Raw genomic sequence first — 27033 nt, forward strand, 5'->3', positions numbered from 1 at the left:
ATACCAGTCACTAGACAATGGATTTCAAAGAGTAAAGTCCATTTTTGTAATTGCAATAGGAGTTGAAAGCATTTGGCACCTAGCAGATTCCTGCTACAATCTACAGGGAGAACTGCATCTTATATGAAGTTAGGGCACAATACTGAGAGGTGCTGAATTCCCATTCACCTTTATGTGATCTGAAGGCGCTTAGTACCTCATGGCAGGTTCCAAGCACCTTGTAAAATCCAGCCCTTAGAAGCCATCTAATTTCCTATGACTTCACACACAAAGTATAATTTCATCCAAAAGAAAAGTGCCATTCAGAAAAATGACTAGATATAAATGATTTAGTTTCATGGAAACATCAGTTTTGGCTGGGTTTGTCACCTATAAAGAACCATGTTTATTATGAAACCATAAAACCAGTGAATTGTCAGATATAAAACTACTCTTCCCTTCCAAACTTAAATCTATTTTAAGATAAATTTCAATATACCTACATTGCAAGAAAATTTGTAAACTCTGCGTAGCCACAAACTGTGACATGGCTCACAATATCCAGTGTATAAAACACTATTTTGAGTCATTTAACATATTCAGTGATGCTTTGAGTCCTAAGGATAGAATTTGGGAGTGGTTCAGTGGAAGGGAAAAACTAGTGTTTGTAAGGAAAATCAGATGTGATTACTGTATCTTCCACATACAGAATACCTTTAATTCTTAGCTAGATGACAAAAATCTTTATGGGCTAAATTTTAAGAAATGTGTATTTAAGGTATTTGGACACTCAATTTGGAAAATTCCTTTGCTTAATTTTAAGTGAAGACACATTTATTTGTTTCACAAATATAACTTAGAAGCATTTTTTTCAACATTTAGCCTTACAGAATCCAGCTTTTTCTAAACAAGAATTAAAGGAATGTGGCATTATCCTTTTTGAATGTCTAGAAAAATATTATGTAAACACATAGAACGTAGTGTATATATATTATGTATATGTACACACAAACATATCACAAACCCCAGTCTCTCTCTCAATCATTTGAACGAACCACTTCCTTTTAGCAGCCTTCTCTTATCAAACTAAAAAGGAAAAATTAACCATGTGCTTTAAAAAATGTAAAACAAATTAGAAGATTTGTTAAAGAAAGAAACATTTTGAACTAATGTTAGAACGGGCATATTTTAATTGCCGCCCACACTAATGTGCAGAAGATACACACAAAGAGACACTATGGATGATGCTCTGGAGAGATGTGAGAACAGCCCAGTAATCAATATCCTGTAAAGATGTCAATTTTACTGGACTTAATGAGGTTCCCTCACCAGACCCCTCATCATCGGCAGTCGTGGACTCCTGCATCTCCTCTGTGAAAGCCTGAGACTGGCTTGGATTATTCTTGCTGTCTGAAACAGTCACTTGTGCTTGTGACCTCTCACCTGAGGTCTCTGTGTGCTGAACTGGCGTCGAGGTAGTTAGGCCCTTGTAAGAAATGTCACCTGTCTCATCTTCTTCATAATCATTAAGGCAGTACACTTCATCGAGGTCAAGGTCCAGAGTTCTGAAGCCTTTAGTGACAACCCCAGGCCTTGGGTCTAAGATTCCGCCCAGGTGAGGCTGAGCTAGCTGCTGCCAATGATGCAGAGTGGCTGAACCTTTAAGAGGAAGAAAAAAACAAAACAAAAATCAGCAAGCAAGCCTGAGTATTTCTCTCAGCTGAACACCTGGATATTCTCATTTCACTCATCTAGGGTTCAATCCTCGTCCCACTGAAGCTCTGCCATTGGCTCCATGCTTCCAGGATTTGGTCTTTAGTTCTTGTATTTATAGGATTGTACACCGCCACAGAACTATGGCTTTTAGATTGTCCCAGACCAACATGAAATAAAGCAGTGACAAACACTAGACAAAGCCAGTGGGCCAAATCTTCCTTATTGTAAAGAGGGTAGGTAGTGCCATCCTCTTCTCAGACCATGCACGCTGGGACTAACAATACAGAATTAAAGAGAATATATATTTAAACAGCATACTAATCACCAAAATGGGCAAAGTCAGAAAAATGGGCACCAAAGATTTCTGCCCTAAGAAGGGTGATATCAGCACACACTAGAATTTACTACTGGGGACTAAGGGGAGGAGAACAATTATATAGCAGATGCTAGAAAATTATATCAATTCAAGTTTAAAGGAAGGAGGAAAACACCAATGATTTGTTTATCAATTCTAGGTACTTTTACAGCCTGTATACTACTGGAATGCACTAGTACATAAGCATACTCTACTATACCTGCAATTTCATCCTTGGGAAGTAACATTTTGGGTGTGAAAAAGGTACACTTTTAAGAGAGCAATGAAACATGAGACAATGAGCCAACAAGAGCAATTCATCAGTGTACACATCAGTCGAGGAGTGCTGGTTATGGACCTGATCCTGCAACCACTGAAATCAGTGGAAGATTTATCATTATTTCATTGGGAGTAGGATTAAACCCTACATCAAAACCCAAGAACTCAGAAATTGCACTCTGATCAGCCCACATCAATTACTCTTTTATAATGTATAGAAAAAATATTGAGGTAATTTGCTTCAAATCCCATGCTGGTGACATACTTGAGAACATTCCTGTTCACACAACCAAGAAAATTATTCAATTCTTTTTACCAGAAAATGGTGTTTATTCAATGTGATACAATGCAATAAATAATGTGTTTGGTTTCAATGTGGTATTTATGACTATCAATTTTCAGTTACTTGGTCTTCTACATGCAAAACCTAATGGACCATAATATTGTGGAGGGGCTGTCTTAGATGAATTAATGTCATGTATCTGAAAATACCCACAGAGTAAATTATTACTTTACATCAATAACAACAAACTACATTAAATACATTCTGGATAGTAACTGGACTTTTGGGAACAGTGAATGTAAAAAGAATGGGCCATATTTATTCTCGGTTTAGCACTACTGAAGTAAATGAGTTGCCCCAGGAATGAAACTCGCCCACTGTGTTTTGAAATCAACATTTTCAGCTTATATCAGAGAAAAATCAATAATAGAAACCTTCAAGTATTTCAGTACAGACAAAGATACACATGTTGGATTAAACTGACCCTGGTACAGAGGGCCAGCAAAATGCTTATGCTCTAGCAATGTCTCTCAGTTTCCACGATATGCATCTGAAGAAGTGAGCTGTAGCTCACGAAAGCTTATGCTCTAATAAATTGGTTAGTCTCTAAGGTGCCACAAGTCCTCCTTTTCTTTTTGCGAATACAGACTAACACGGCTGTTACTCTGAAACCTCTCATTTGATGGACTACCTCCAATGGAAGTTGCACATTGGCCTTGGGGTGGCCCTCTGCACTAGGGTGACCATTTGAAAATAAATAGTTTATGGACAAAGAAAAGTAACATTTTCTCCCCAATATTTATTACTGTGCTGTTCCACATAAGTTTTCCTTTGTGCAGATTCTATTGCAAGAGATGGATAATAGAGGTGTTCAGATATTGGTGTGTCTTTTATTAAAAGCCACAAACACCCCACAGGATGTTTCAGAAAGCAAATGACAGAAACCAAAACCTCTCTGTACATGCTATTGTACAATTCTATGCAGGTTGACTCCTTGACTCCTATTCACTCCTTACGTTAAAACTTTTGGAGAAATACCCTTTTCACGTCAGACCTCACCAAAATCCACATCTTGTAGCAACTTTGTAGAAAGAAAGCAGTCAGTGGGCAAAATGAGAGCAAAAAAAGTCAAAGCCAGGTAAACTTCACTGCACACAGGAGGAAGTTTCAGCTACATCTGCATTGTGAGGAGCTACACAGTGGTATGTTATATCTCCTTCATTATAGGTTTTTTTAAAAAGTGAAAAGTAATAATGTTCTGGATTTAATTTTTTTTCTCAAAAATTACTGCAAATGCGGAAGGCAACATAGTTTTTCTCTTACAGTTAGATATAGGGAAAGCAATAAAATGCAGAAAATTGTTTTGAGACACATCCATCATTCAAAAAACAATGAGAGTGGAAAGCAGTGCTGCTTTAAGAAGCATCTGCTACACTAAATTCTTGTAAATTATAAATTATCAGAAGGAAAATCAGAGAAAGTGGAACTATGGAGTAGAACAATTAGACTGCAGAATCACTTAGGAGAACTGAAATTTTATTTGCTTTATTCGCATGTGTAACTGTTCACAAATTTATTGAGGAAGATCAAAGCTGAGAAGCAATTTGATCTGTGTACTGTGTGGGCCAAGGGAAGCCAGAAAACACCATGAAGGTGCCATCACTGATAGATGGATACTGAATGACTGAGCCAACTTCAAGGCCATATTTCATGAATGTATACTCTCAGTGGATTTGGGGAGTTACACATGGCACTTATGGTACAAGATGCTATGGATACAGAAAACTAAGGAAATTGGACTAAGAAAAAAAGGATGAACCAAAAACGAACAATCTGATGCAATGCAAAGAGAGAGTCCCACTATCGTCTAAACGTGTAACAAAGCCACTTTTCCCTTTTTAACCAAACCTGATTAAAGGGAAGAGGAGAATGGGAATAATGTCTTCCACACTAAGTGTAATCCACTATTTCTTTTACTATAATTTACAACACTGTTTCAAAGGAATAGAAATCACCTAAATTTGAAGTGGATTAACAAAGCATTGACTGTAATTTGTTCGATTTCTATGGCACATATACTCTTAAGATAAAAACACACTAGTAACTACTGAATAACAAAATTCAGTAAAGATATAATGAATTACACTTATGTTAGGCAGGGGAAAAATATTCAATACTTATTTGCTGCACAATAGTGATCCATGTTTTTCTAAATTTAAGAAAAAAATGTAATCCTTTCTCCTGAAGAATCTAATCAGAGTGGTACATGGAATCAAAATCACTTATTTTTTAAAAGATGGTAAATATCATTAAAATTAGAAAATGGACAGAGATACAAGCACACGTTACTAATGGACTGTGAAAGACATGCTGAAAGTGTTCCAGAAATTTCAAGGGAAAGAGAGTGATCTGGTAAGAACAATACACCTTCCCCACTCCCTCACAGCATGCCCCACCCCCAAGAAGAACCTGGAGCAAATCTGAGAAAATTAAAAAGACAGACAGATAGAAAGATCATGAAGACTGAAAGAGTTTATTGAAGGAAAAAGCAAGGATATAGCTGGATGACAGAAATCTATTACAATGTTAGCAACCAATATATATGTTAAGTGAAGTCTGAACATCCCTTTTCTAAAAGCAATATAAGAACTCCAAATGGTTACTAGATGAAAGCAATCATGAAAACAGAAATGATACCACTTAAAAAGAGTACTATGGCTATAGAATCATCTGAGTAGGTGCAGCATGCCAATTTCTTCATGGAAAACAATAAGCTTTATCTCCATTGAAAATAATCATGAGAAATGCTCTGTCTGCTTGAAGATCCATTCATTTTATTTTTAAAGGAAATGCTGCAAGTTCACTTGGTGAACTTAAAATGTGCATGAACCATTTCACGAAATATTACAGTTCTGTAAAAAACAAAATCCCAAAAACAAAGAACAAAAACACTAAGCAGAAGGGAAGTTCCTAACAGGATTTACATAATTGCACACATGAAATCACACTATGGCAAAACAGCTGATGAAAACTGAAAGCATTCAATAGAGCCAGGCACACACAACACACCGATGGAAACATGCTTTTAGCTCTGAAAAGCAACAGCACTGATATTCTAGTTCTGAGTACAGACCACCAATTATCTTGCTTTGTTTTGTGATGGGGAGAAATATAAGAAGCTTGGCTGAAATCAAATAAGTCATTTACACGTGAGACCAAAGACTTCATAGTTTTCGAACTCAGGTCCAGATGTAAAAAAGTTGAGACCCAATCCTGCAAACACTTACTTACTTATGTCAGTCGTTCCATCAAAACTAACTTCATGAGAATAAAAATATTAACATACATACCTGTTTTCAGGATTGGGTCTGATGCTCCCCAGGTCTGCTCTGATAAATTTAGATACTTTCCCCGCCAGCCCTCAATACTCTATGCATACATGATGTGCATGAAAGATTAATAATGGGATTCATTTCAGTTATACAACAGCTCTACTGAAATATTTTTCAACTATGTGTTCTTGACTATACTCTCTATGGTGTGGTTTATTTGTTTTTATGCAATGCACCTTCTTTAAGGCTTATGGAGAAATTTACTTTAGTTTTTAAAAGAGTTCAAACCAACAACGAGGATGACTATCTCTAAAGTAAAAAGAGTATGTATTATAGAGGTTTCCTGCTTTCTGGTGATGGATCAGAGACCACAGAGAGTCACTAAGAATAACAAATAAAGGCCGAGGCCCTTTATTATCACCTTCAAGGGGCTTCACAATTTGAAGCTTCTCTGGCAGGTAGGAGCGACTGCTGATGGACATTCCTGAATATCCAGTGAATTCTGAAAACCTGGAGTGAGTTCCCAATGACATGATGCTCTCTGTTGGTGTAATGGAACCACTTCTCCCTTCACTCTTCTCCGCCAGTTCCCGTAACTTCCTGTCCTGTTCTTCTTCAAAGAACCTCCGCTCTGAGAGGTAATTCTCTCGCCGAAGGGACAACCTTCGAAGAGCTGTCTCCAAGTCACTAGAACCAGGTGTCCCCGGAGTTCCAGGCTTCTTATTCTTGTCTTCATTTCTGAACACAACAAGAAAAAAGAAAAAGAAGGAAAACAGCTTAAAATTCATCTACTATTTCCCAGGCATTCAACCACCAACATGGTCTTACGCTCGTCACATCTCAAAACATGCTAGTCTTACAGTGAAGTCTGAGAGGACACACTTGTCTTGTCTTGAAAATGGTGTCCAATTCTGCATACCAAGGCAAGTACATGAAGTAAAGTTAATTTTTTAGCCTTGGAATACATCTTCCACTACTTAAACTCATCTGCTTCTGATATACAGTGGAAACCTCTTCCCTGCCACAAACCACGATGGAAATAGATGTGTCAATTGAAGACCCAATCCTACAAAGAGTTGAGAACCTTCAAAGAGGTGCTGATCCCCCGCCCACTTTCCCAATTCCAGTGAAATCAGTGGGGACTGAAGGTACTCAGAGCCTTACAGGAGCACCCAGATTATCAACCACGAAAGGAATACATTTTGCTGGTAAATAGCCACTTGTTTTGTGAACTATTTAATAATAAGCATTTTACTAGAAAGTATGCTCCGTGTTGTAAAACATACCGGAGAAAAACAAATATTGAATGAAGAGCAAGGCTCTGACTAGTTTTACTTACAAGTTTTTATAAGTCACCTTCACGTTCTTTAGGATCGAGAGAGTTAGCTATAACTGCATGTAGAACAAACCTCTCACGTTAATTCAAACTGGTGAAATATCATTTGTTAAGAATGTTGGCTTGCATTTTCAAAAGTGACTAGTCATTTTAGATGCCTCATTCTGTTGCACTGAAAATCAGGCTCCCTTTATCATGCTGTCTCAGGTTGAGTGCTCAAACATTGATGCACACTATCTAGCAACTTTATAAAATGTAGGCCATTATGTTAATCTGTGACAAATGATTTAAAGGGAAGAGATAAATATTAAAATGCTTTGCCTGCCTCATATATATTAGAAAACAATTGTGCAGCCTAGCTAGGTAGTACTGACCCAATGTCAGAGGATTCTGTTTCTAGAATGATGCTATTGGTCTTGTTGTCTATCACATTGTTGGAGATGTCTCCCCCATAGAAACTGGAACGTGGAGTGCTGGTACAGCTAGAAATGACTGAGTTCATTGCAGAAGACTGGTTAGATCCTGGGATATTCATTGGAGATGGAGTCAGGGATCTCTGCTTGACAACCTGGTTTATGTTTCTCACAGTCTCAAAGACCCGCTTCTGGTGACTGATAAAATACACATACAGTCAGTAACCACAACACCAAGCAAAATTGTGCCTTCAAACACTGAGTATTAGAGAAACAGGAATGGATCAGTACTGATCAATTATATCACAGTTACACATCCAGTCTTGACACCTTTCCTAACATACTTTTGGTCTGATACTTGCAATAGTCAGGTTTCCAAAACATGATTTGTGCCAAAACAACATTCAAGCCAAACCATGCAACATTCTCTCATAATTCTGAAGTACAGTTCAATTTTGAAACATTAGATGTTGACCTATTGTAACCTTGTCTTTTTTTTTTAATAGTCAGTTTATTTTATATGCAGGAAGAGGATACAGCAAGTCAGTAGAGACTGTCTAGGTTGGTAAGCTTCAATTCTGACTTACTTTTAAAGTTCTCTCTCTCTTTTCCCATAATCCTTCTGACTTATAACGGTTTTCATTCAAGAGTAAAATAAGGGGGGGAAGTTTTGACAGAGATTTAAAAAATAAACCTGTTCTACCGCAGGTGGCATGTCACAAGAGGCCCCACCGCGTGGTTCAACCAGAACTCAGACTACAGACACTTATCAAGCCCCCTCTCTCATCCCTCCCCCCCACCAGCTTCCATTTTCCACAGCTTTGCAAGGGTATAATAATTAATCAGGAGATTCATACGAGCGCTTTATTATGATTCATATTTGTTTGTTCAATTGGTGTGTACTGAACAGCTGTGTCCTTAGTGCAGAAGCTCTATAACAACATGCCTTAAGTATCTCAGAAAAGTGTGAGCATCCCTAAAATAGCATGACGTTGTCCAAGAGGATTTTTTGCCTTTTTTGTTCACTATTAACAAAGGCAAACATATAACAGGGGGAATGTAAAAAGACAAAGTGGATAACAGAGATAATATTTAGATGCAGTAAGAATCTGTGGATGAAAAGGTACATTAAATAAGACCTACAAACTTATTTGGGGGAGGGGGGGTCTTATCTATACTAACGGAGCTTGATTCTTTTTTCATTCAGACAAACACAAGTCAGGCCTCAATGGAGTTATATCAGTGTGTTAGGAGAATCAGGTCCCATGAAGTTTGTATGAGAAACACGTGGCTTCATTTTGCTCAAGCTTCATTTGTGCCTATAAGCTCAGACTCAAAGTGCACTTAAACAAAGTACTTGAAGTTAAGTGTTTTGTTGAATCAGGGCTTCATCTTCTACCCTCCCTCCCTTCTTTGGAGAGCTCAGGCTAAGTCAGGATACAGCTCAATCAGGTTCTCCTAATTAACATTAGTTTACTTCAAATTACCTCACCTATTTATAAAAGTGTAGGCTGGTTAGACTTGTTGCAGATTATATACAATTTACATCAGTAGGGAAGGCCCTTTCTTTTCTGTCAAGTGATCCCAACCTTGGTCTACAATGGATTTAGGCTTTGGAATGAACAACAGTGCTGCACTCACCTCACCTTAAACCAAGATTTTGTTTACAGTAGGGAATTTTAGCTAAACATATTGTCACTGCTGCTACCACTCCTAACAGGTTTGATGGACATCGGAGGAAAAAATGCCAGAATGTGCTGAGGCCTTGTCTGCATGAAGACTCTCACTTGAGATGCGCAGTCAGTCAGCACACTGTTGGGAATTTCTGCTATTACTCCCTAGGGAAGAGAGGGGACCAAGTGACTTATCCCAAATCATTACTCAGGCAAGTCTAATAGGGTAACAGTTCAAGATTATCCCTTTCACTCCCTGTTTCAGTATGCACATTTCCATCACATAAGAATTAAAGTAATAATTTCTGGGGGAAATATATAATTAAAAGCTCACATCTTCCTTCAGGGGGACCTACAAAAAAACAAGCAGGCAATCTGTTTCCACTCCTGCCTGTGCCCAATAGATTTATGGGCAAGACCAAACTTTTCCTTCCAAACCTCCAATTTAGCTATTTACTCTCACCTTTCACAAGACCAACACAGAGAAGTTTACAAGAACTTTTAGGGCAAATTTACATAGCAGATTTTACAGTGCCATGTGGTAGTGTTATTAAACATTTTGCTGTAGATGGGACCAAAGAACGTTGCAACCTTTTAACTGATCTGTAGAAATCCATAAAGTGGTTTTAACACAATTTAAATCAGGTCTACACAGGCAAGCCCAAACTGTATTATAATGTGACAGGTCACCTAAAGTGTTCTATCAAGAGGCATGGTTGTATTTATTGTATTAAAAAGGCCCTTAGAGAGCAGGACCCTTGTAAACTTTACATTTAGAATGAAACAGGAAAATGAGGAAACATGTTAAAGGAACTCATTCACCCATCAAAATGCATGGCACAACTGACAGGTCATGCTTTCAGCCTGCATCCTTTCTGGAGAAAAAGTGATTTTATGTTTCATTAAAAGACTGCTTTATTTTTAAATTTCTCTTTTTTAAATATGGGTTTAGCACTACTGAAAAATGTAAGACAGCAAAACTGAAGATGAGAGTCCTTTATCCACAACAGTGAAAGCTTCCCCAAACCACGATGTCAATGTTCCTCAACCCTGACCTAGAGGAACCACCTCTAGGGATTAGAGGGCAGCTCAGCTTCCAGGCCTACTGTCTTTTCTTGGAAAAAACAAGTAAGCAACTACTGTGATGACAATTTTTGTGATGTGGGACAGCAGTCCACTAGGAACTGCATTTAGAAAGTCTTCATTTCACTCTGGGATCACTATTCTTCTGTCAAACAATAATACATTTTGGATACAATCAACTGCATCAACTTTTTTTTTTTCATACAGAACATAGGAGCCAATTGTATTGATCCTACGTTATGTCAGGAGAGTCTGGCTCATCCAGTTGCAGTTCTTTTCGCATTGATCCTTCTATCTCTGCTGCCAAAGAGTCCTATCAAAAACAAACAAATTCTTGTCATATCATGAAATTAATATTCCCAAAATTTAGTAAGATTTCTAGCAAGAAAAGAAGTTCTAAAATTAAAAACAGATTTCAGTGTTGGGAGACTAATCAAAAAATCTGAATGGCCGATGTAATAACAAATAATAATAACTATTTTGTACTTCTATAGTGCCCGCCATCGGATGAGTGCTTTACAAACATTATTGCAAATGGCATCACAACACCCCTGCAAGGTAGAGAAGATGAGATGAGGAAATGGAGGTACAGAGAGGTTAAGTGACTTGCTCAAAGATGCCAAGAAAATGTATGTGTACAGGTGATAACAGAACCTACATCTCCTGATTTTCAGACCTGTATTTCTGACAAAAAATTATGCTTCCCTTCATGTACAAGTCATTACATATTTAAGAATAGAGTGGGTGGGTTTTCCCCTCACTTTTTCTTTCACACATTAAAACTAGAATATATTCATAGGTTTTCTTTCTTTAATGTACTGCTTATAAAATTGTAATGGCTACCTTGGCACAATACGTTTCCAAGGTTATTAGTGTCTCAGCAGTGTTTAAAAACTCTGGGCTGCATTTTGGGCCATTAAGTCTTTATAGCTGGACACTAATCCCCTAAAATGGACCAACATTTTATTATTGCTTAGTTAAACACTAGTAAGTCCCCACATCCATTAAATGCTTAACAACCAACATCCTAAGTGACTTTCTTTTCCCTGACTAATTAATCATTTGGAAAAAAAAAAATTGTAACAAAGTATACAACTCCTTCTTAGCTCTTGCATTTCACAAGCAGCTATACGTGTACAATAACCATCCGTACTTGAGGAGACCCGGATCTTAAATGTATTTTAAACTGGCCCATACTTGATATTAAAAAGGGAATGTAAAAAAAGCAAGCTCTAAACTTTACTGGGGATCTACTATATGTGTATGAAGATGCTCTAGTCACAAGAAGTTGTTTATTGCTCTCTCTCAATAGTGGGAAATGGAGAAACAGTGAGAAATGGAGAAAATGACAGAGCGCCAGATTCTGCTGCTAAGTTACATTGGTGTAACTAACACATCAACACATCTTCACTGCAGTCACTCGGTAAATCTGTGCTACTGTCATCAGTGGGATTACTTCAGAGATCCATACCAGTGTAACAGGGCAAAATTGCTCTGGAAGTTTTATGGAGTGTTTTTCATTATTTGTATTGCAGTAGTGCTTTGAGGTTTCATGCTGATCACAAACCCAATACACTGGGCACTGTACATGCACATTTAAACATCTTCTCACCATGGGGAAGAGGCCTAGCGAGTGATAGCGACGTGATATGGCATTCGGCATGGTCTTGTTCCGAAGGTTCTTCAGCTCCTCCTGCGCCTCATGAAGCATTTCCATGCACTCTGCATACTTGTCTTCCAGCTCCCGCAACTGTAACAAGCATAGTCAGAAAGATTCCAACACACTGTGGGCAGCACAATTGCCCTGCAAGTGCCACAATTACTTTAATTACTGGGGGTGGGGAAACTGTTTAAAAAGAGAAAAAATGCTGTATTTACACGTAAATTGCAATAACTAGATATTATTATATGTGCATATGGAATGCGCATGCAACAAGTATAGCACCTAGAATGGAAAAAGCTATGAGAGATAAAGAACATTTTAATGAGATTTTTAGTGTTCTAAAGTATTTAGACAAAATCTTAAATCAAGGCCATCCTAAGACAGTTTTCCATAACTACTTATATTATATGTCAATCTAATATTTAAATAGTGTCCTTTAGCATAACTTGTGTGTGTGTGTGTGTGCGCGTGTGTGAGAGAGAATGTAGTGCCCATGAGAGGTAACTGATGGACAATTTTGGATTGTCCTTTGTGAGTACAGTAAATGCAAATTTCCCCACGTTGTCCCTCACTCTGCTAATAGGCCTAACCCATAATATAAAACCAACCATGACAGGTACAGAAGGTAGTTATACCTCCTACCCTATTTCAATCCTTGTTTTCCCAAGACGGCCAACAAGACCGCCATTTCATGTCAATTTTGTGTGCTTGGGGGCACACTTGTACACATGAGTATGGGAACAGGGACCTGTCTGAGAGGAATGCACTGGGGCATCGAGAAATGGACTGGGACCAAGAACTCATTTCACATAGACCATTCATGAGGTGCCAACAGTTTTTTTTTGTTATTAACAGTCTTGGTTGGATTAAACTATAATTTAGAAGTGAAAAGCTGCTGTTCTATTACCAAATCACTCTAGTATTTTACTTCTTGATACTTACTTCTGCCGTGAGCTGACGCTGGGCATCTTTAGCTGCTCCCAAATGCTGGACAAGTTCTTCATTTTCGACTGCACACTAAAATACACCAAACAATGGTAGACACACTAATACGATTACATAGTTTTTTTTCCACGACAGCTGTTAATTATGTGAATAGTGAAATTCTCCCACCCTCCTCCCTGCAGGACATTTATATTATATATGTATCCGCATTGGCTAAAAGGTCATGAGACTGCATCTAGTATTAAAATATTTCTCTCCAAATTCACATCTAGGCCCTGGAAATCAATGGATATCTTCTATCTGAAACAGCTGTGGTGAAATCCTACCCTGCTGAAATCAATGTCAGAATATCACTTCTAATTACTCAAGATGAATTTAACCATTGTTTTTGATGCATTATATTTAATATGAAATGGGAAAAAATCAGGTATCCATATCTTCCTTAAGAAAAACCTTAAAGGCAGGTCTGCTTTTTACATTAAAAAATGACCATGCAAAAGATTTAAGTCAAACAAGACTGTCACATATGGGAGAGTAAGGAAAAGTTCCTGAGGGGTGTAGTAAACATTATTGCTTACAGATTTTGCCTTTTTCTGCAGATCAACTATCTGAGAAAGGAGATGGGTGATCTCTTCCTGCTGCCGGGCAGCATCTTCAGTTTTCTTTGCTAACTCCTCCGAGATACTGGAAATCTGGATGTTTGCATCCCCTTTTAACAAGAGAAAAGGGATCACAACTCAATGCCCACTGTCTATACAAAGAGGAACTTTATGCAGAATGTTGCTTAATTCAGTAGAACCTTTTTCCAAAGCACGGAAAGATACTTCCTCAAAGAGACATTAATAAATAAAAAATAAAATAAAATAAAATAAAATAAAATAAAATAAAATAAAATAAAATAAAATAAAATAGAGAACCGATGCCGCAAGGTGGGCTGTATACTTGCTAACAAGATTTCCTATTGTGGACAAAATTGCCATCTTGCAAATACAGTGAAGATGGTGCGCCAAGGCTGCATATTAAACTGTGATAGAACCAGTAAAGTTGAATGGTAAAATTCACCGTAAAATTGTTTGCACATTGAAATGCACTGAAAATTCGAAACTTTCATTCTGTTTCACTGTAACTGGGTTTCACTGTAATATTAAGACATGTTAAAGAGCCAGGACAAACCTATCTTTCCCAAGAACAGAAAGATGGGTACATTAGCTTAAATTGCAGCAAAAGAGATTTAGGCCAGACATTAGGAAGAACTTCCTAACTGTCAGGGTTGTTAAGCACTGGAACAAATTACCTAGAGAGGTTGTGGAATCTCCATTATTGGAGCTTTTTAAGAACAGGTTAGACAAACACCTGCCTGGTAAGTTCCAGATAGTACTTAGTCCTGCCCTAGTGCAAGGCACTGAACTACATGACCTATTGAGTCCCATCCCATTCTACATTTCTAAGCTAGAGCATTTTTTTAGTATCTTGCAATGGAAATTAATGCAAAATTTTGCTTTATGTCTATCAATAATTTCATGGCTACTTTCCTACTAACTATGTAGTAAATGAGATCTAGTTCAACTTAATACAAGAAGTTTTAGAAGTCTGAAAATAGTTTCATTTCATGCATAAACTTGCGATCCTAATGGTTTAACTCCTGCTGTGTTTTAAATTCTTTTGAGCCTGATGCTTCAACTGATAGAAAAGTAAGAACATATTTAGAGAAGATAGTTCTGTAACACTGGAAGATCCAAACTTTGCCAGTGGGGACCACACTGTCAGCCTGCCAGAAGCCTGAAGGCTGCACTTAATTTAAATTAAATGGAACAACATGCAGCATCTGTCACCTATAATACATAGGTGTGGCCCAGAGAAACTGCAAGTCCCAGCAGACACTGCTCCACCAAGTTCAAGCAGCTACTGTAGAACTGAATGACCTGCACTTTTGCTACCTCTGCATATATCATAATAAAGCTGAACTGGTATTTTTGTGTTAACCACACGGATGAAATGTTAATGTATTTACCTAGCCTCCCTCACTAAAGAAGAAGAAAAGGATCTTCAAATTAAAAATGTTATGCACATTCTCTTTAAGCCTAAATTGTCTGATGTGCATTGGTACCTAATAAGTACGACTGGAAAGATGAGATTTTTATGAGTAAATGTCCATTTCACTGTACACATACAAACCAATGAAAAAATATTTCCATCAGTGATAATCCAAATTTACAGACAGGCAAAGAAAAAAAATGCTGCTTAAGAATCAGAATCCAATGATTTTTACTTTTGAATTATGCTGGTTACAAATGGACTAGTCAATGAATAGCAAAAACAGGTCTGATTTGTTGATTTAATTGTATTTACTTTTTATATTTTGACGTGATGTTGACAGTTTGTGTTTAATAGTTCATAAAGCTTTAATTTTTTTTATTCTCAATGTCATTAAATAATTGTCTGACTCTCCCATATTTACTCCCAACTCTGAACATTTAAATAAAAACCCCAAAACTTAAAACCCATAATTTCACACAACAGTGAAAATTTAAAATGGATAAAATGCTTAAAAGTAAACATTGATGTTATCAATATTATTCACTGAAACTATATAAAAAAAATCAAATTCTGCCAAGCCTACTAATAAATCATCTGAAAGTTTCTATCTCTTTCAATGCCTGATCATTATGTCTTCACTGATGACCCATATGGATACTGTAGATATATTCTAATGTTACATTTTAGTTCAAGGACTTGTACTTTAAGCTGAATTATCTTGATATTAAATGTGGTCTTAAGTGATGTAATTCCAATATGAAATGTAAAACTGACCGTCTGAAAGATGGCTCTGCCTTTCTCACACATTATTTCATAAATTAAAGGTACAAAAGTGACAAGAGTGCAGGGACTTTTTAGTCTTTTGTTTCTCTTCCCATGAGCAGTCTTAGAAGAGAGACAGATAATACTTGTAAGGAAATGAAGAAGGACCACACAGTAAATTACTCTTTTAAATGACTCATTTGTGAATTTACAGCTCAATCTAAATGTCCCTGAACACAATAATTACAGAGACAGGGGTGGGTGAGGTAATATCTTTTACAGGACCCACTTCTGTTGGTGATAAGAGGCAAGCTTTTGAGCTACACTGGGCTGTTCCTTAGATCTGGGAAAGGCATCCAGAGTGTCACAGCTAAATACAAAAATAGTGCCTTTTTCAAACCTGAGAAAGAGCTTTGTGTAGCTCAAAATCTTGCCTTGTATCACCAACAGAAGTGGGTCCAATAAAAGATATTACCTCACTCACCTTGTCTCTCTAGTATCCCAGGACCGACATGGCTACAACAACACTGAGCACAACGTCAGGGGAAAAGGAGGGGGAATAAAGGACATACTCAGCTCTTTCACACAGTCATTTACAAGCTGCTGTTCTTTCTCTTCGTAAGTAATTGTTTCAGTCTTCAGCTGACAGGCCTGTTAAAAAGGTCCACATCAAAATATGGCACATTAGCATCTTGGTTGTTTTCTAATCTGCTGTAGTGTTTCCCTTTGCTTCAAAAAAGCAAATCCTTTTTTCAAATTGCAATTCCAGGAAGACAGCAAGAAAATCCCCACGCCCCCGGTCTCCCCTCAATCTCTAAAAAAAAAAAAAAGGGGCCAAATGAACATTCAGCATCCACAGATTTGATGCAGAAATTTGCACCCACTAGGTGTCACTATTCTAACAGGAATGTAGATGACCGTAACCACATGCATAGAGTGCACAATGTATAAATTGATCACCTGAACAGATACGTTTTGAGATCTCTAAAATAGATGAAGATATTACATGTTTAAATTAAACACTACATTTTACATTTCATCAAAAGCACTGAATACGCAATTGGACTTAAGTGTAAAGTGTTCTTTTATAATCCCTGAAGCCAGAAGACTTTCACTTCCAGCCCCACCTTAATTACCCTCACAATACCCACATAACATAATATTTACACTACTTATCTTCCCTGAGTGTTTTCATAATAAAGGTGAAGTAGACAGCACTTTGATCAAAACATATTTTATAAAAACATGGCTTACATTTGTAATGGAAAGTTAATGAATTTGTGAATCTCAGAATGGTATTTCGTCTAAACTCCAATGAGAGTTTGCAAATTATAACATACCCCCAAATACTGTAAGTTCAAAAACTGAATTGAAAAATCACAAATGTAATTACTTATCTGCTACGTGGCCGTCACAGTAAACATATATTAACTCTGACGGACTCCATCAACCCACAAACATGTTTTTTATTCTTTTGAACAGTGCCAAGATAAAAGGAAAAATATAAATCCACAAAAAAACAATGTTAAAATAATGTTAAAGACCTGACTTGAAACTCACAAATTAAGGCCATTTAGAGTTTAAGCTAATACTTAAATATAGAGAGAGGCAGTAAGAAAGACATTTGTGCCTATTGCTAACACTGGTATGGGTTAAGGACCTATGCCAACCTGCGGGTTCAGAAATACAGCAAGGGTCAGTCATGTTCCAACATCTTTTTTGTTTTTAGTGTGCATGAACCTCTCAGGTTTTAGGCTATAATACTGTCCCCTGACAGTTATAGAACTATGTTGTCTCTTCCACATGAAGCCTTTGCTCTGAATTTCCTGAAATTTATACGTTTCAGTTGGACTCCTAACACTACTTTAAGATCAAAATTGGTGATTTGATATATTACAAGGGGATATGTTATGTAAGATAGCCCTCCCCTGTGAGGGTTTCCATTAAAAATATTTATTTAACAATCATCATCAGACCACTGGTTTTGAAAGGGAGAGGGAAGCAGGGCTGCAAGTGTTAAAAACGAAGTATACAAGGGAGTGATTTCACCTCTGATCTAAGCACAACATTCTCCTCTTCCAGGTCCTTGAGTTTCTTTTGAAGAGAATCCAAGTGAAAATAGTTCTGGACGGAGGAGGAAGACTCATTCCTCTTCAACCTGGTAACATAACTATTAACATTTATTTTAGGCCCATTTTACTTGAAATCTTGGAAATGACAAATGGGAAAAGGCTTAACAGAGGTTGCATAACAGCCAGAGCTGTGTGGAATTAAACCTTTTCACTTTAAGTTATTTGTGACAACACGCATTTTCATCTAATTTTAAAAGCGTACATGACAATTTTCCTCATTCCTCCCACTTCCTGTGGGAAAGTTATTCATCCACAGATATTAGGAAGAAAGCAACCTTCACATGCAGACTTACAAAAAATAATACAATAGCTTCATGAATCATATTGCACATGCTCCACCGGGATGCTGCAATAACTCTGCAGACAAGTGGACAAGTTGCCATCAAAGTCTGCCATACCGGGGCATACTGCATCAACCTCAAAGTCTGCCATACTGCTCTGACAGCTAACGGTCTGGAAAAGACTGTAATCCATGTGTTATCTCCTCTCTCTGCTGTCAAATAGCGCACAATATTTTAGGAATGCCTCAAGTCTCTGCCAGTCAAAGCAATGTGAGTTTGGAAGTTAGCCTTTCATCACTCGGCCAGATTCTCCCCTGCAGACAGAAAGATGGTACTGTGGGGAGGTACATGTCAGGTGGCTCACTGATCCTGTGAGGTGGACTGTGACAACCCCAATGTGAGTTAGAGTAGCCTATGGTGTCATATGCCACTGTCCTCCTTTTTCCTTCCCTCCCCACATTGGAATCAGTCCAGTTGCTTCAATACAAAATGTGCGGCACAAGTTGGAGGTTTAAGTTATTAATGTAACTTCATTCCATTCAGGATTAATTTTGCCACCACCATCAAGGGTATCAACACGGCTCAAACTTCCTGCTAGTCTCCCTGAATGTTCAGATTCAGAAAAAGTGAACTGATCTGATAACTTACGGCGTTGAGCAGATGGACTCTGGCTCACTTTCCTCAGCAGCACTGGTATAAAACTGAAGCAGCTCATCCTTCATGGACAGTTCATGGCGCAACTGAGAAACCTGAGCAAAAAAGAGCGTAAATCTATCACTTCCCTTCCAAGCACATTAATATTTTTAATAATTAAATCAATTTGTTTTTCATCTTTCATATGTTTCCTTCAGACTAGTCAAGAGCCCACTGTACCACTCTGACAAATGGACTGGAAACAATTCTTTAAGTTCTTGACAGGTTTCAAAGCGGTAGCCATGTTAGTCTGTATCAGCAAAAAAACCGAGGAGTACTTGTGGCACCTTAGAGACTAACAAATTTATCTGGGCATAAGCTTCCGTGAGCTAAAACCCACTTCATTGGATGCATGCAGTGGAAAATACAGTAGGAAGATATATATATACACATATATACACACACACACACACACAGAGAATGTGAAAAAATGGGTGTTGCCATACACACTGTAATGAGATTAATCAATTAAGGTGGGCTATTATCAACAGGAGAAAAAAAAACTTTTCTAGTGATAATCAGGATGGCCCATTTCAAACAGTTGACAAGAAGGTAACAGTAGGGGAAAAAATTAGCATGGTGAAATAGTTTTTACTTTGTGTAATGACCCATCCACTCCCAGTCTTTATTCAAGTCTAATTTAATGGTGTCCAGTTTGCAAATTAATTAATGATACACCCATTTTTTCACGTTCTCTGTGTATATGTATCTTCCTACTGTATTTTCCACTGCATGCATCCGATGAAGTGGGTTTTATCCCACGAAAGCTTATGCCTGAATAAATTTGTTAGTCTCCAAGGTGCCACAAGTACTCCTCTTTTTTTTTCAACTTCTTGAAAAATCTTTAAACAGTCATTTGATTTTTTTGTCTTTCTTTCTAAAGAAAGCAAGAATCCAATTACCCACTGCTATTAAAGGAAACAAGAGAAGCAAATGGTCTGTCTCATTTCATTCCATGACCCTGATTCACCATCCCAGGTTTACACCAGCATAACTCCATTGATTTCAATGGAGTAAAGCAGTGGTAAATCAGGCCTAGCATTTCTTTTCATCTGCATTTGACACAACGATTATAACCATCTCACTTGGACAAGGTCCCGGCCACCATTATCATCCCTGCCTTTGTGATTTTCAGACTGGATCATCATAATTCTCTTCAGATAGGGTAACCTTTGGACACCACTCTAAAGTTTTAGTTGGTGTAGAATGTAGCAGATCCACCGTTCAGTAGGTTTTGCCATAGGGTGCACATTACATGAATCCTACATAGACTGCAGAGAACTATTAGCTTCTGAATGCACTTTGACTCTGAAAAGTGATTCTACAGAAGTGGTATCATGGAATCCCATGTTTATTATATCTTACTCTGTATCAAATGTGCTCATTTTCGGAATGAAAAGGTGCCGTTTTTTTTCTCCCCAATTGCCAGCTCTGCAGAATCAATCTAAAGTCCAAAACCCATTTTATAAATCCTCACTCACATGAGAGGTCCACTAACCATGAGCAACAGTTTGCAGGATGAAGCCCATTATTTCTCCTACACTGTAGGACTCTAAATATTTATTAACATGAAAACATCAATTCAAAATGAAGACAACTAATTACATCACATATTTTATTCATTAACTAGATAGAGATCATCTTATCTTTCATATGTTACCTTCTGCTCTAATGGATTAAAAGTTTTTTATTTCAGAGTAGCATTTTCCCCCTTCTGACTGTAACAGAGGAAATGAAAACTAGCTCTGATGAAAAACAGCCTGGAAAGGCTTTAAAATGAGTATGGTGGGCTCAACCCACCAAACACTGAGCTTTAAACAAACATCAAACACTAACTCAGGTGCGATATCTAGCAATTAACATGAAGATTACAAAGCTCTACTGTTTAAGAGTGACCATAAACTGCTGGTCCCTGGGCTGACAGTCTCTGCGGAGGATGAGCTAGCTAGCACTGCATTAGCTGCTGCAGGAGCACAGAACAGAGATGACTAGAAGAGGAAAGAAGTTTAGGGTTCAATAAAGTAAATAGAATAACCCAGAATAACTAGGAAGAGCAAAAACCCAACAATCTCCTTCCACTCTAACCTAGACTGACAGTTCACTTTACTCTGGCTCTTAGATCAAATTTCAAAGCAGACAGGATTAGGTTGTACATGCTAATGTCATATTTCAGCAAAAGGACAGAAATTTTGATCTTGGAGCTGCAGCATCCTTAACTTTTAAACATTGCAACACAGCACTGGGTGGGCAGGCTTCACTTGGGAAGCTACTCTCATTTGTGCTACCTAAAGGTTGAACAGTTATTTCTGCAGTCAAAGCAATTTATAATCAAGAGAATTTTCCCAATACAACATTGAAGACTTTAGTAAAATACTTCCAAAACAGCAGGTACCTGGTGACTAAAGTGCACCAACACACAGTACAGCATTTGCTTCAGTGCACTCACCTTTTGTTCTCTAGTGCCAAACAGTAGGTCTGAGTCTCAGTTTTCATAATTTAGTACTACTGGAAAGAGTTGTACAGGGTAGAAATTAGAAGCAATTAGATAAGACTGGGGAGGGAAGGGCTCTGTCCTCTTGACAGAAGGAAAAATGAAATTCAAACTGTTTTGAAGTGATCACACAAAAGCAGCTTGTTGCAGATGAAGGAGACATTGGTATTTAAGAAGAGCAAAGTAAGAGACAATATAAAGAGAAAAACTGGTCTGAAACGTGATTTAAAGTCACACTTTTCATCAGAACATGATCAGAGTCTATTCCTCACAATGATATTTAGGTTTGAAAATGTAAAATCTAGATGTTAACGTGAGGTAACACGTGTATCAAATGAAGAGTCATGGAATAAACTGATACATGATAGTGTGGCATAAAGACTTTATTAGCATGAATATGGAATGGCTGCACTAGTCATGATTAAAGAAGCCATGGCTGAGTTACACAGGTCATCCCATACACGTGCCAATAAAATCTATATATCATGCTCCACCATCAGGTATGTTGCATGTGTCACATGCTGCACTATTTTAGGAATGTTTTAGAGAGTTAAAAAGAAAATTATAGGGACTATATATTGTATCCCTCTGGCTGCAAAGTCAGTTGCCTTAGTTATCGTGACTACCAACTGAACAGGACTCAGAGGAAATCTCAAAACCTGCTAAAACTAACCTCCGATTTTCTACACACAAGTGTGATGACTTTAACCCCTAATATCATGTGCTAACAGCAAGTTGTTAGTTGCACTGGGAAGCTGGCAATTTCCTAGATAAATCATGACATTCTTTGTTTAAGAAAGCTGTTAATAACGCAGCCAAAGTGGCAATGCTGTCAAAGGTGAGTGAGCATTTAATTTGTCACCTGCCTTGGAATTTCTCCCATTGAGATCACCTCCATATATTGGGTGTATTTCCATCCATCATGCACCTGTGACTGCCTCACCCACAACTTGCTCATTATACCATTGCTCAGATTTACCCTAACATCATGAATTCCAGAGAAGCTTCCATAAACCACCGTTTTCTAAAAACCAACCTGTTTTCAACCCCTCCCACCAACTGTGGAATTTCTCAACCTTTCTTAATCTTTCCCCAAGAAGTGCACCCTCAAGAGGCCCAGGATGGGCAGGATTCAGCTCAAGGTCACCAAGTGTTTCTAGGAGGGATCCAGCACTCACTTTTAGCTCTTCAAAGCAGCAAGCTAACAGACGTTACATTGTGACATTTTTAGTTAATCTGGCTCTCTACTTAGGGAGATACAATAAATAATCCTGATGATAATTTTCAATGTTTCTCAAAGACATTTATAGTACCACATATGTAGCACATACAATATACATTATAGTGTTCTGTGGTGTTTTTATTTGTTTTTTTAAATCCGTACTCATTTGGGATGACCTGCACCATGTCATCCTATACACAGATACACAATATATATACAAAAAACCTACCGCATTACTATTGTTATCCAAAATTGTAATATACACACACATACAGATCACAAAAACCTTCATGCATACACACACACCACCAGATTCTTCCATATTTTACTGAAAAATAGCAAAACCACTGCACCATAAGCCAGAAGGTTTTAACAAATCTAGATGGGAGATACTAAGTCCCAGACCATTAGTTCTGTTTAATATCTATTTCTTTAAACCAACAAGTCACTTCGCTGCTTTCTGAAGCAGACCATATGCTGAAGCAGCATCATTCATCATGACATAGAACCCACACAGTAATTTATCCTGAGCCACCCAAGCATCTGATGGATATGAAGCTGGGTATGTTAAAGAGGCATGATACCGGAGGGGCACAGGAAGTACAATGCACATGACTTCAGTGATCATGGATCACAAAAATCTCACTTTATATGATTACACCTTAAATAGAGTGGCATGATGTTCATGCTCATCTGCAGTAGGGGAGCATGTTCAGCATTTAAGTGATTTTATTTAAAAACCAAAACTGAAATCAGCTTGAAGACAGAAAACAAGTTGGGGGTGGGGGAATGAAAAACAAATCTCTTACAGGTGGGAAAGGAGAGAAACAAACCAAGAAGTGAGAATCATTGAGCTATGTGGGAAGAAGAAACAAAAGGGAAAAAGCTGAAGGTTGTGGAAAGACAAGTGCAAGCAATGAACCCAGGTAAAAAGGGAGCTAGAGACGTGGAAGGAGAGATAAGTGAGAGAGAGAGATATTAGAAAGAAAGAGGGGGGGAGGAAATGTAGGGAAAGGAGGGGAATATGGTCAAAATGGGGTTTGAGGAAAGCGTGCGGGGGGGGCGGGGGGAAGGAAGAAGGGGATGAAGCAAAATAAAATAGGGACAAATATGTTTAAGAAAAGAATTCGGCCTGAGGTGGAGCAAAATCTAATGGCCCATAGTTTTCTTAAAATTTCCCTTTTTTTGAGCTCTGTAGGCCAAATGATTTCATCAGTCATATTTGTAGAATGAACTTTGTACAATATCCTACAAGAATCACTATCGTTCAGATTGGCATCCTATACACAAGTCATCAGAAAGTTAACTACACACAAGCTAAAGCTAGAAGGAAGAGTTTTTCTGGACCCACAGCATCATTATGTGTCGAGACAGTACAAGTGTGTATGACCTTACCTCTTCCCTGATATGCTCTACTTGTTCCTCAAGGAATTCATTTCTCTCGGTTAGTGATTTATTCTTCTTTAACAACGACTGGCCAATTCGAGCAGCTAATTCTAAATCCCGCTCTTTCTGTAAAAGGAAAGAAAAGAACATTGATTTCCAATGCTTTTGTTCACTTAGAAAATAACTGGTTTTCCCATGTCAAAAAAGGTAAAATCTGTGCTAGACAAAAGGGAAGAATGAATATTCTTCAAAAACAAAGAAACCAACAATTTTTGCTCATTTTCTTGTCCTATTCCTGCTTAGACTACACCTACATAATCCAGAAAAATTGACATGTACAGTTAATGAACCATACAAATGAAAGCATAACCTTGCTGTCTAATGTAAAAATGTTAATTGAAGCAAATCTAATTCCAGCTCTTTTATTCTATTTGAAAAATTACTGTCACTAACCACTCAATTTTCTCTTTGCACTTTTTGTAGAGAGCTTGTAGGCAGCTTACAGATTATATTTTAAGAGCTTCAAAAGCACAGATATAAGCAGACAGAATACACTTGGATATGTTAATGTGCTTCTCAGTGTCTCCTCTGCTCCACTTGAAAACAAATTCCAGTAAGTGTAAAATTTACGCAGCAGCTGTAAATGTGCATTATACTATCTTTTGATAGCTTCAGAAAGAGAAGGGACTATGTTAAAGTCAGTAGGCCAAACTATAGCTTTAAGTCACTGCCTCCTGCACTCAGATAGGGACACAGGTGGAATACTTAGAGGGAGTTGCTCCAGCCAACATGCCTGTGGGAGCTCTGAAGGAACTCCTGGAGATGTTGAGATGAACGAACTCAGCCATACCACCTTTTGAAAGGGTGCAATGTGCATTACCATCTCCCTGGATTGGGCCAGCTCTGTTAGCATGCCCTTCCCTGCCCCTTCCCAGGGCTGGCTAGCCCATCAGTCACACAAGTCTAAAGACATCCTGTTTCCTCCATCCAAGTGCCCAAGGTAACAGGAAGAGATTCTCTACGCCCTCTCCTCCCTTGCTCACGCACACAGGACCAACCCTACCCTGTGTGGACAGTAAGCCACGCTAAATATACTACAGACTAGGGACCTGATCCTGCTAACGCACATGCCTAACATTAAACACAAGTGGTCCCAATTGATGTAAAACACATGCCCAAGTATTACCAGGACCAAGGCATTAGACAGTGAGCCCTTTTGGACAGGGCAATGAATTTAGGGTCTCTCAACTTTGCAGCACTTATTATATGATTTTGAATTAGCAAGATGCATTTTTACTGTGTTATATTTGCAAAAGTCTACGTGCATTAATGGTGCAAATTTCCTGGTATATCCTTCTCTCCTCTTGTTCAGTTCGTTCCTCTTATTCCTTTCAGTTTATTTGCTAAAAGTAGCTATTATGTGCTTGTTTATTTTGACTGACAACTGTTGCACTCATTATTACTAAAATTTATTGACTATAATATGGATGATAAAGACAAAGTCTATCAAAAGAAGTTAGTGATTCATTGTCAGTGACGTGGGTTCAGAATAATTTCATGTATTTCAAGTGCCTCCATGCAATAGAAGAGTAGAAAAGTAGATAGCAATTACCAGTACTGATATAATTCTTAAATAATTTAAGATAGGTTTTTGATAGTTTGCAAATCTGATAGTGCTGTCTCTAAGTGATTTCCAATATGTCAAGCTCAGTCTACTTTTGCATTAGAAACCAAGGACCCTATCCAGCCAAAATTATGCATGGACTTCCAGACCATGAAAGTTCCAGAAGGCCATAGAAAATATGCTAATGGTGTGTAATAGGCCAACATACCCAGCTGGCGCACTGCACAAGGTCAAAATGAAAAAGAAAAATATTTGCAGAAGAGAGGAAGGAAGGCCCAGTGGATCCCCTGCCCAAGCCTGAACATCTACGTGGCCATTAAACAGCCCCTTAAGCCTAAGCCACCTGGCATGGGTCAGCCATGGGTTTTTAATAGCAGTGTGCACATACCTTTGGATCTCAATTTGGGACTATGGAGATAATAGCACTTCCCTACCTCACAGGAGTGAGGATAAATACATTAAAGATTGTGAAGTGCTTAGATACTGTGACTTGTAAGATCAAATTTGAGGGGTCCCTCCTTACTATCACCATTTGGGGGAGAGGAGTGTATGCCCACACATGTACGAATGAGAAAAATAAATTTAACATGAAAATTTGGCTCAGTGAGCCTCATATATTCTCTCACTGTGCAACACTAGTGAATTTAGCAAAAGATGCACCATTGTCAGGTCACATGGCCTCTTTAACAGCCAGACAGGGAAGAAAGAACTCCCTCTGCTTTAGACTGTTGGTTCAGTGCATCCCACACTGTTCGCAGGGGCTAGACTGCTACAGCTCTATAGAAATCAAGCTCAGGGAGGAGACAGGCTTGGGCAAATGCAAAATGTCCAGCTCTGCCACTACTAGAAGGGGTGATGGAAGGAACTACCACCTCAGAACAGCCAACAGTCACACAAATGATTTTGTGTTGGCTACAGCTCTATGTAAATAAACAACCACCACGTGCCTCTGGGGCTATGAGAGAATTTAAGAAATTTTCATATTCAAAGAAAACCACAGGATATTTGTAAGTTTCCAGATGGATATAATACCTGCTTACAAAACCATGCAAATGAATCTAAGAAAATGAAGAAGCAAAAGGAGCATGACCTGAATGCATAATACAAGGGTAAATAGAAGAGTTATCAGTGGCGTGCTACAGATATAATAATTCTAAGTGAAGTATCTGGGGTTTATCATGAATAGTACATAGGAAACTGTTTTTAAAGATTTCAGTTGAAAGCATAACCAAAGGCCTCAATTCTACAACCAAGATACACTAATCCAGGCCCTTGTGCTCATGCTAATCCCTTTGCAGCTTCGCAGTCAAAGAATGCACCAGTTCAGGTACTTTGGGTTAGCACTGCA

General features: G+C 38.1%; 1 protein-coding gene across 14 annotated transcripts in view; it reads right to left on the reverse strand.

Annotated features, from left to right (window-relative positions):
- TRAK1 (trafficking kinesin protein 1) overlaps positions 1-27033 on the reverse strand; it is a 109186-nt gene that overhangs the window by 17261 nt on the left and 64892 nt on the right. For 6 of the 14 annotated variants that reach the window (XM_073333126.1, XM_073333119.1, XM_073333118.1 and 3 more), the window contains 11 exons: positions 24071-24187; positions 18918-19018; positions 17906-18026; positions 16429-16507; positions 13636-13766; positions 13055-13129; positions 12062-12199; positions 10686-10762; positions 7655-7891; positions 6366-6682; positions 1309-1638 (listed from right to left, as the gene is read on the reverse strand). In XM_073333126.1, coding sequence (XP_073189227.1) covers positions 1309-1638; positions 6366-6682; positions 7655-7891; positions 10686-10762; positions 12062-12199; positions 13055-13129; positions 13636-13766; positions 16429-16507; positions 17906-18026; positions 18918-19018; positions 24071-24187 — 1723 coding nt within the window. The remainder of the gene's footprint in view (positions 1-1308; positions 1639-6365; positions 6683-7654; positions 7892-10685; positions 10763-12061; positions 12200-13054; positions 13130-13635; positions 13767-16428; positions 16508-17905; positions 18027-18917; positions 19019-24070; positions 24188-27033) is intronic. The other 8 variants (XM_073333129.1, XM_073333125.1, XM_073333123.1 and 5 more) reach the window with 3 other exon arrangements.

The sequence above is a fragment of the Lepidochelys kempii genome, chromosome 2 (genome assembly GCF_965140265.1).
Source record: "Lepidochelys kempii isolate rLepKem1 chromosome 2, rLepKem1.hap2, whole genome shotgun sequence".
Classification (NCBI taxonomy): Eukaryota; Metazoa; Chordata; order Testudines; family Cheloniidae; genus Lepidochelys; species Lepidochelys kempii.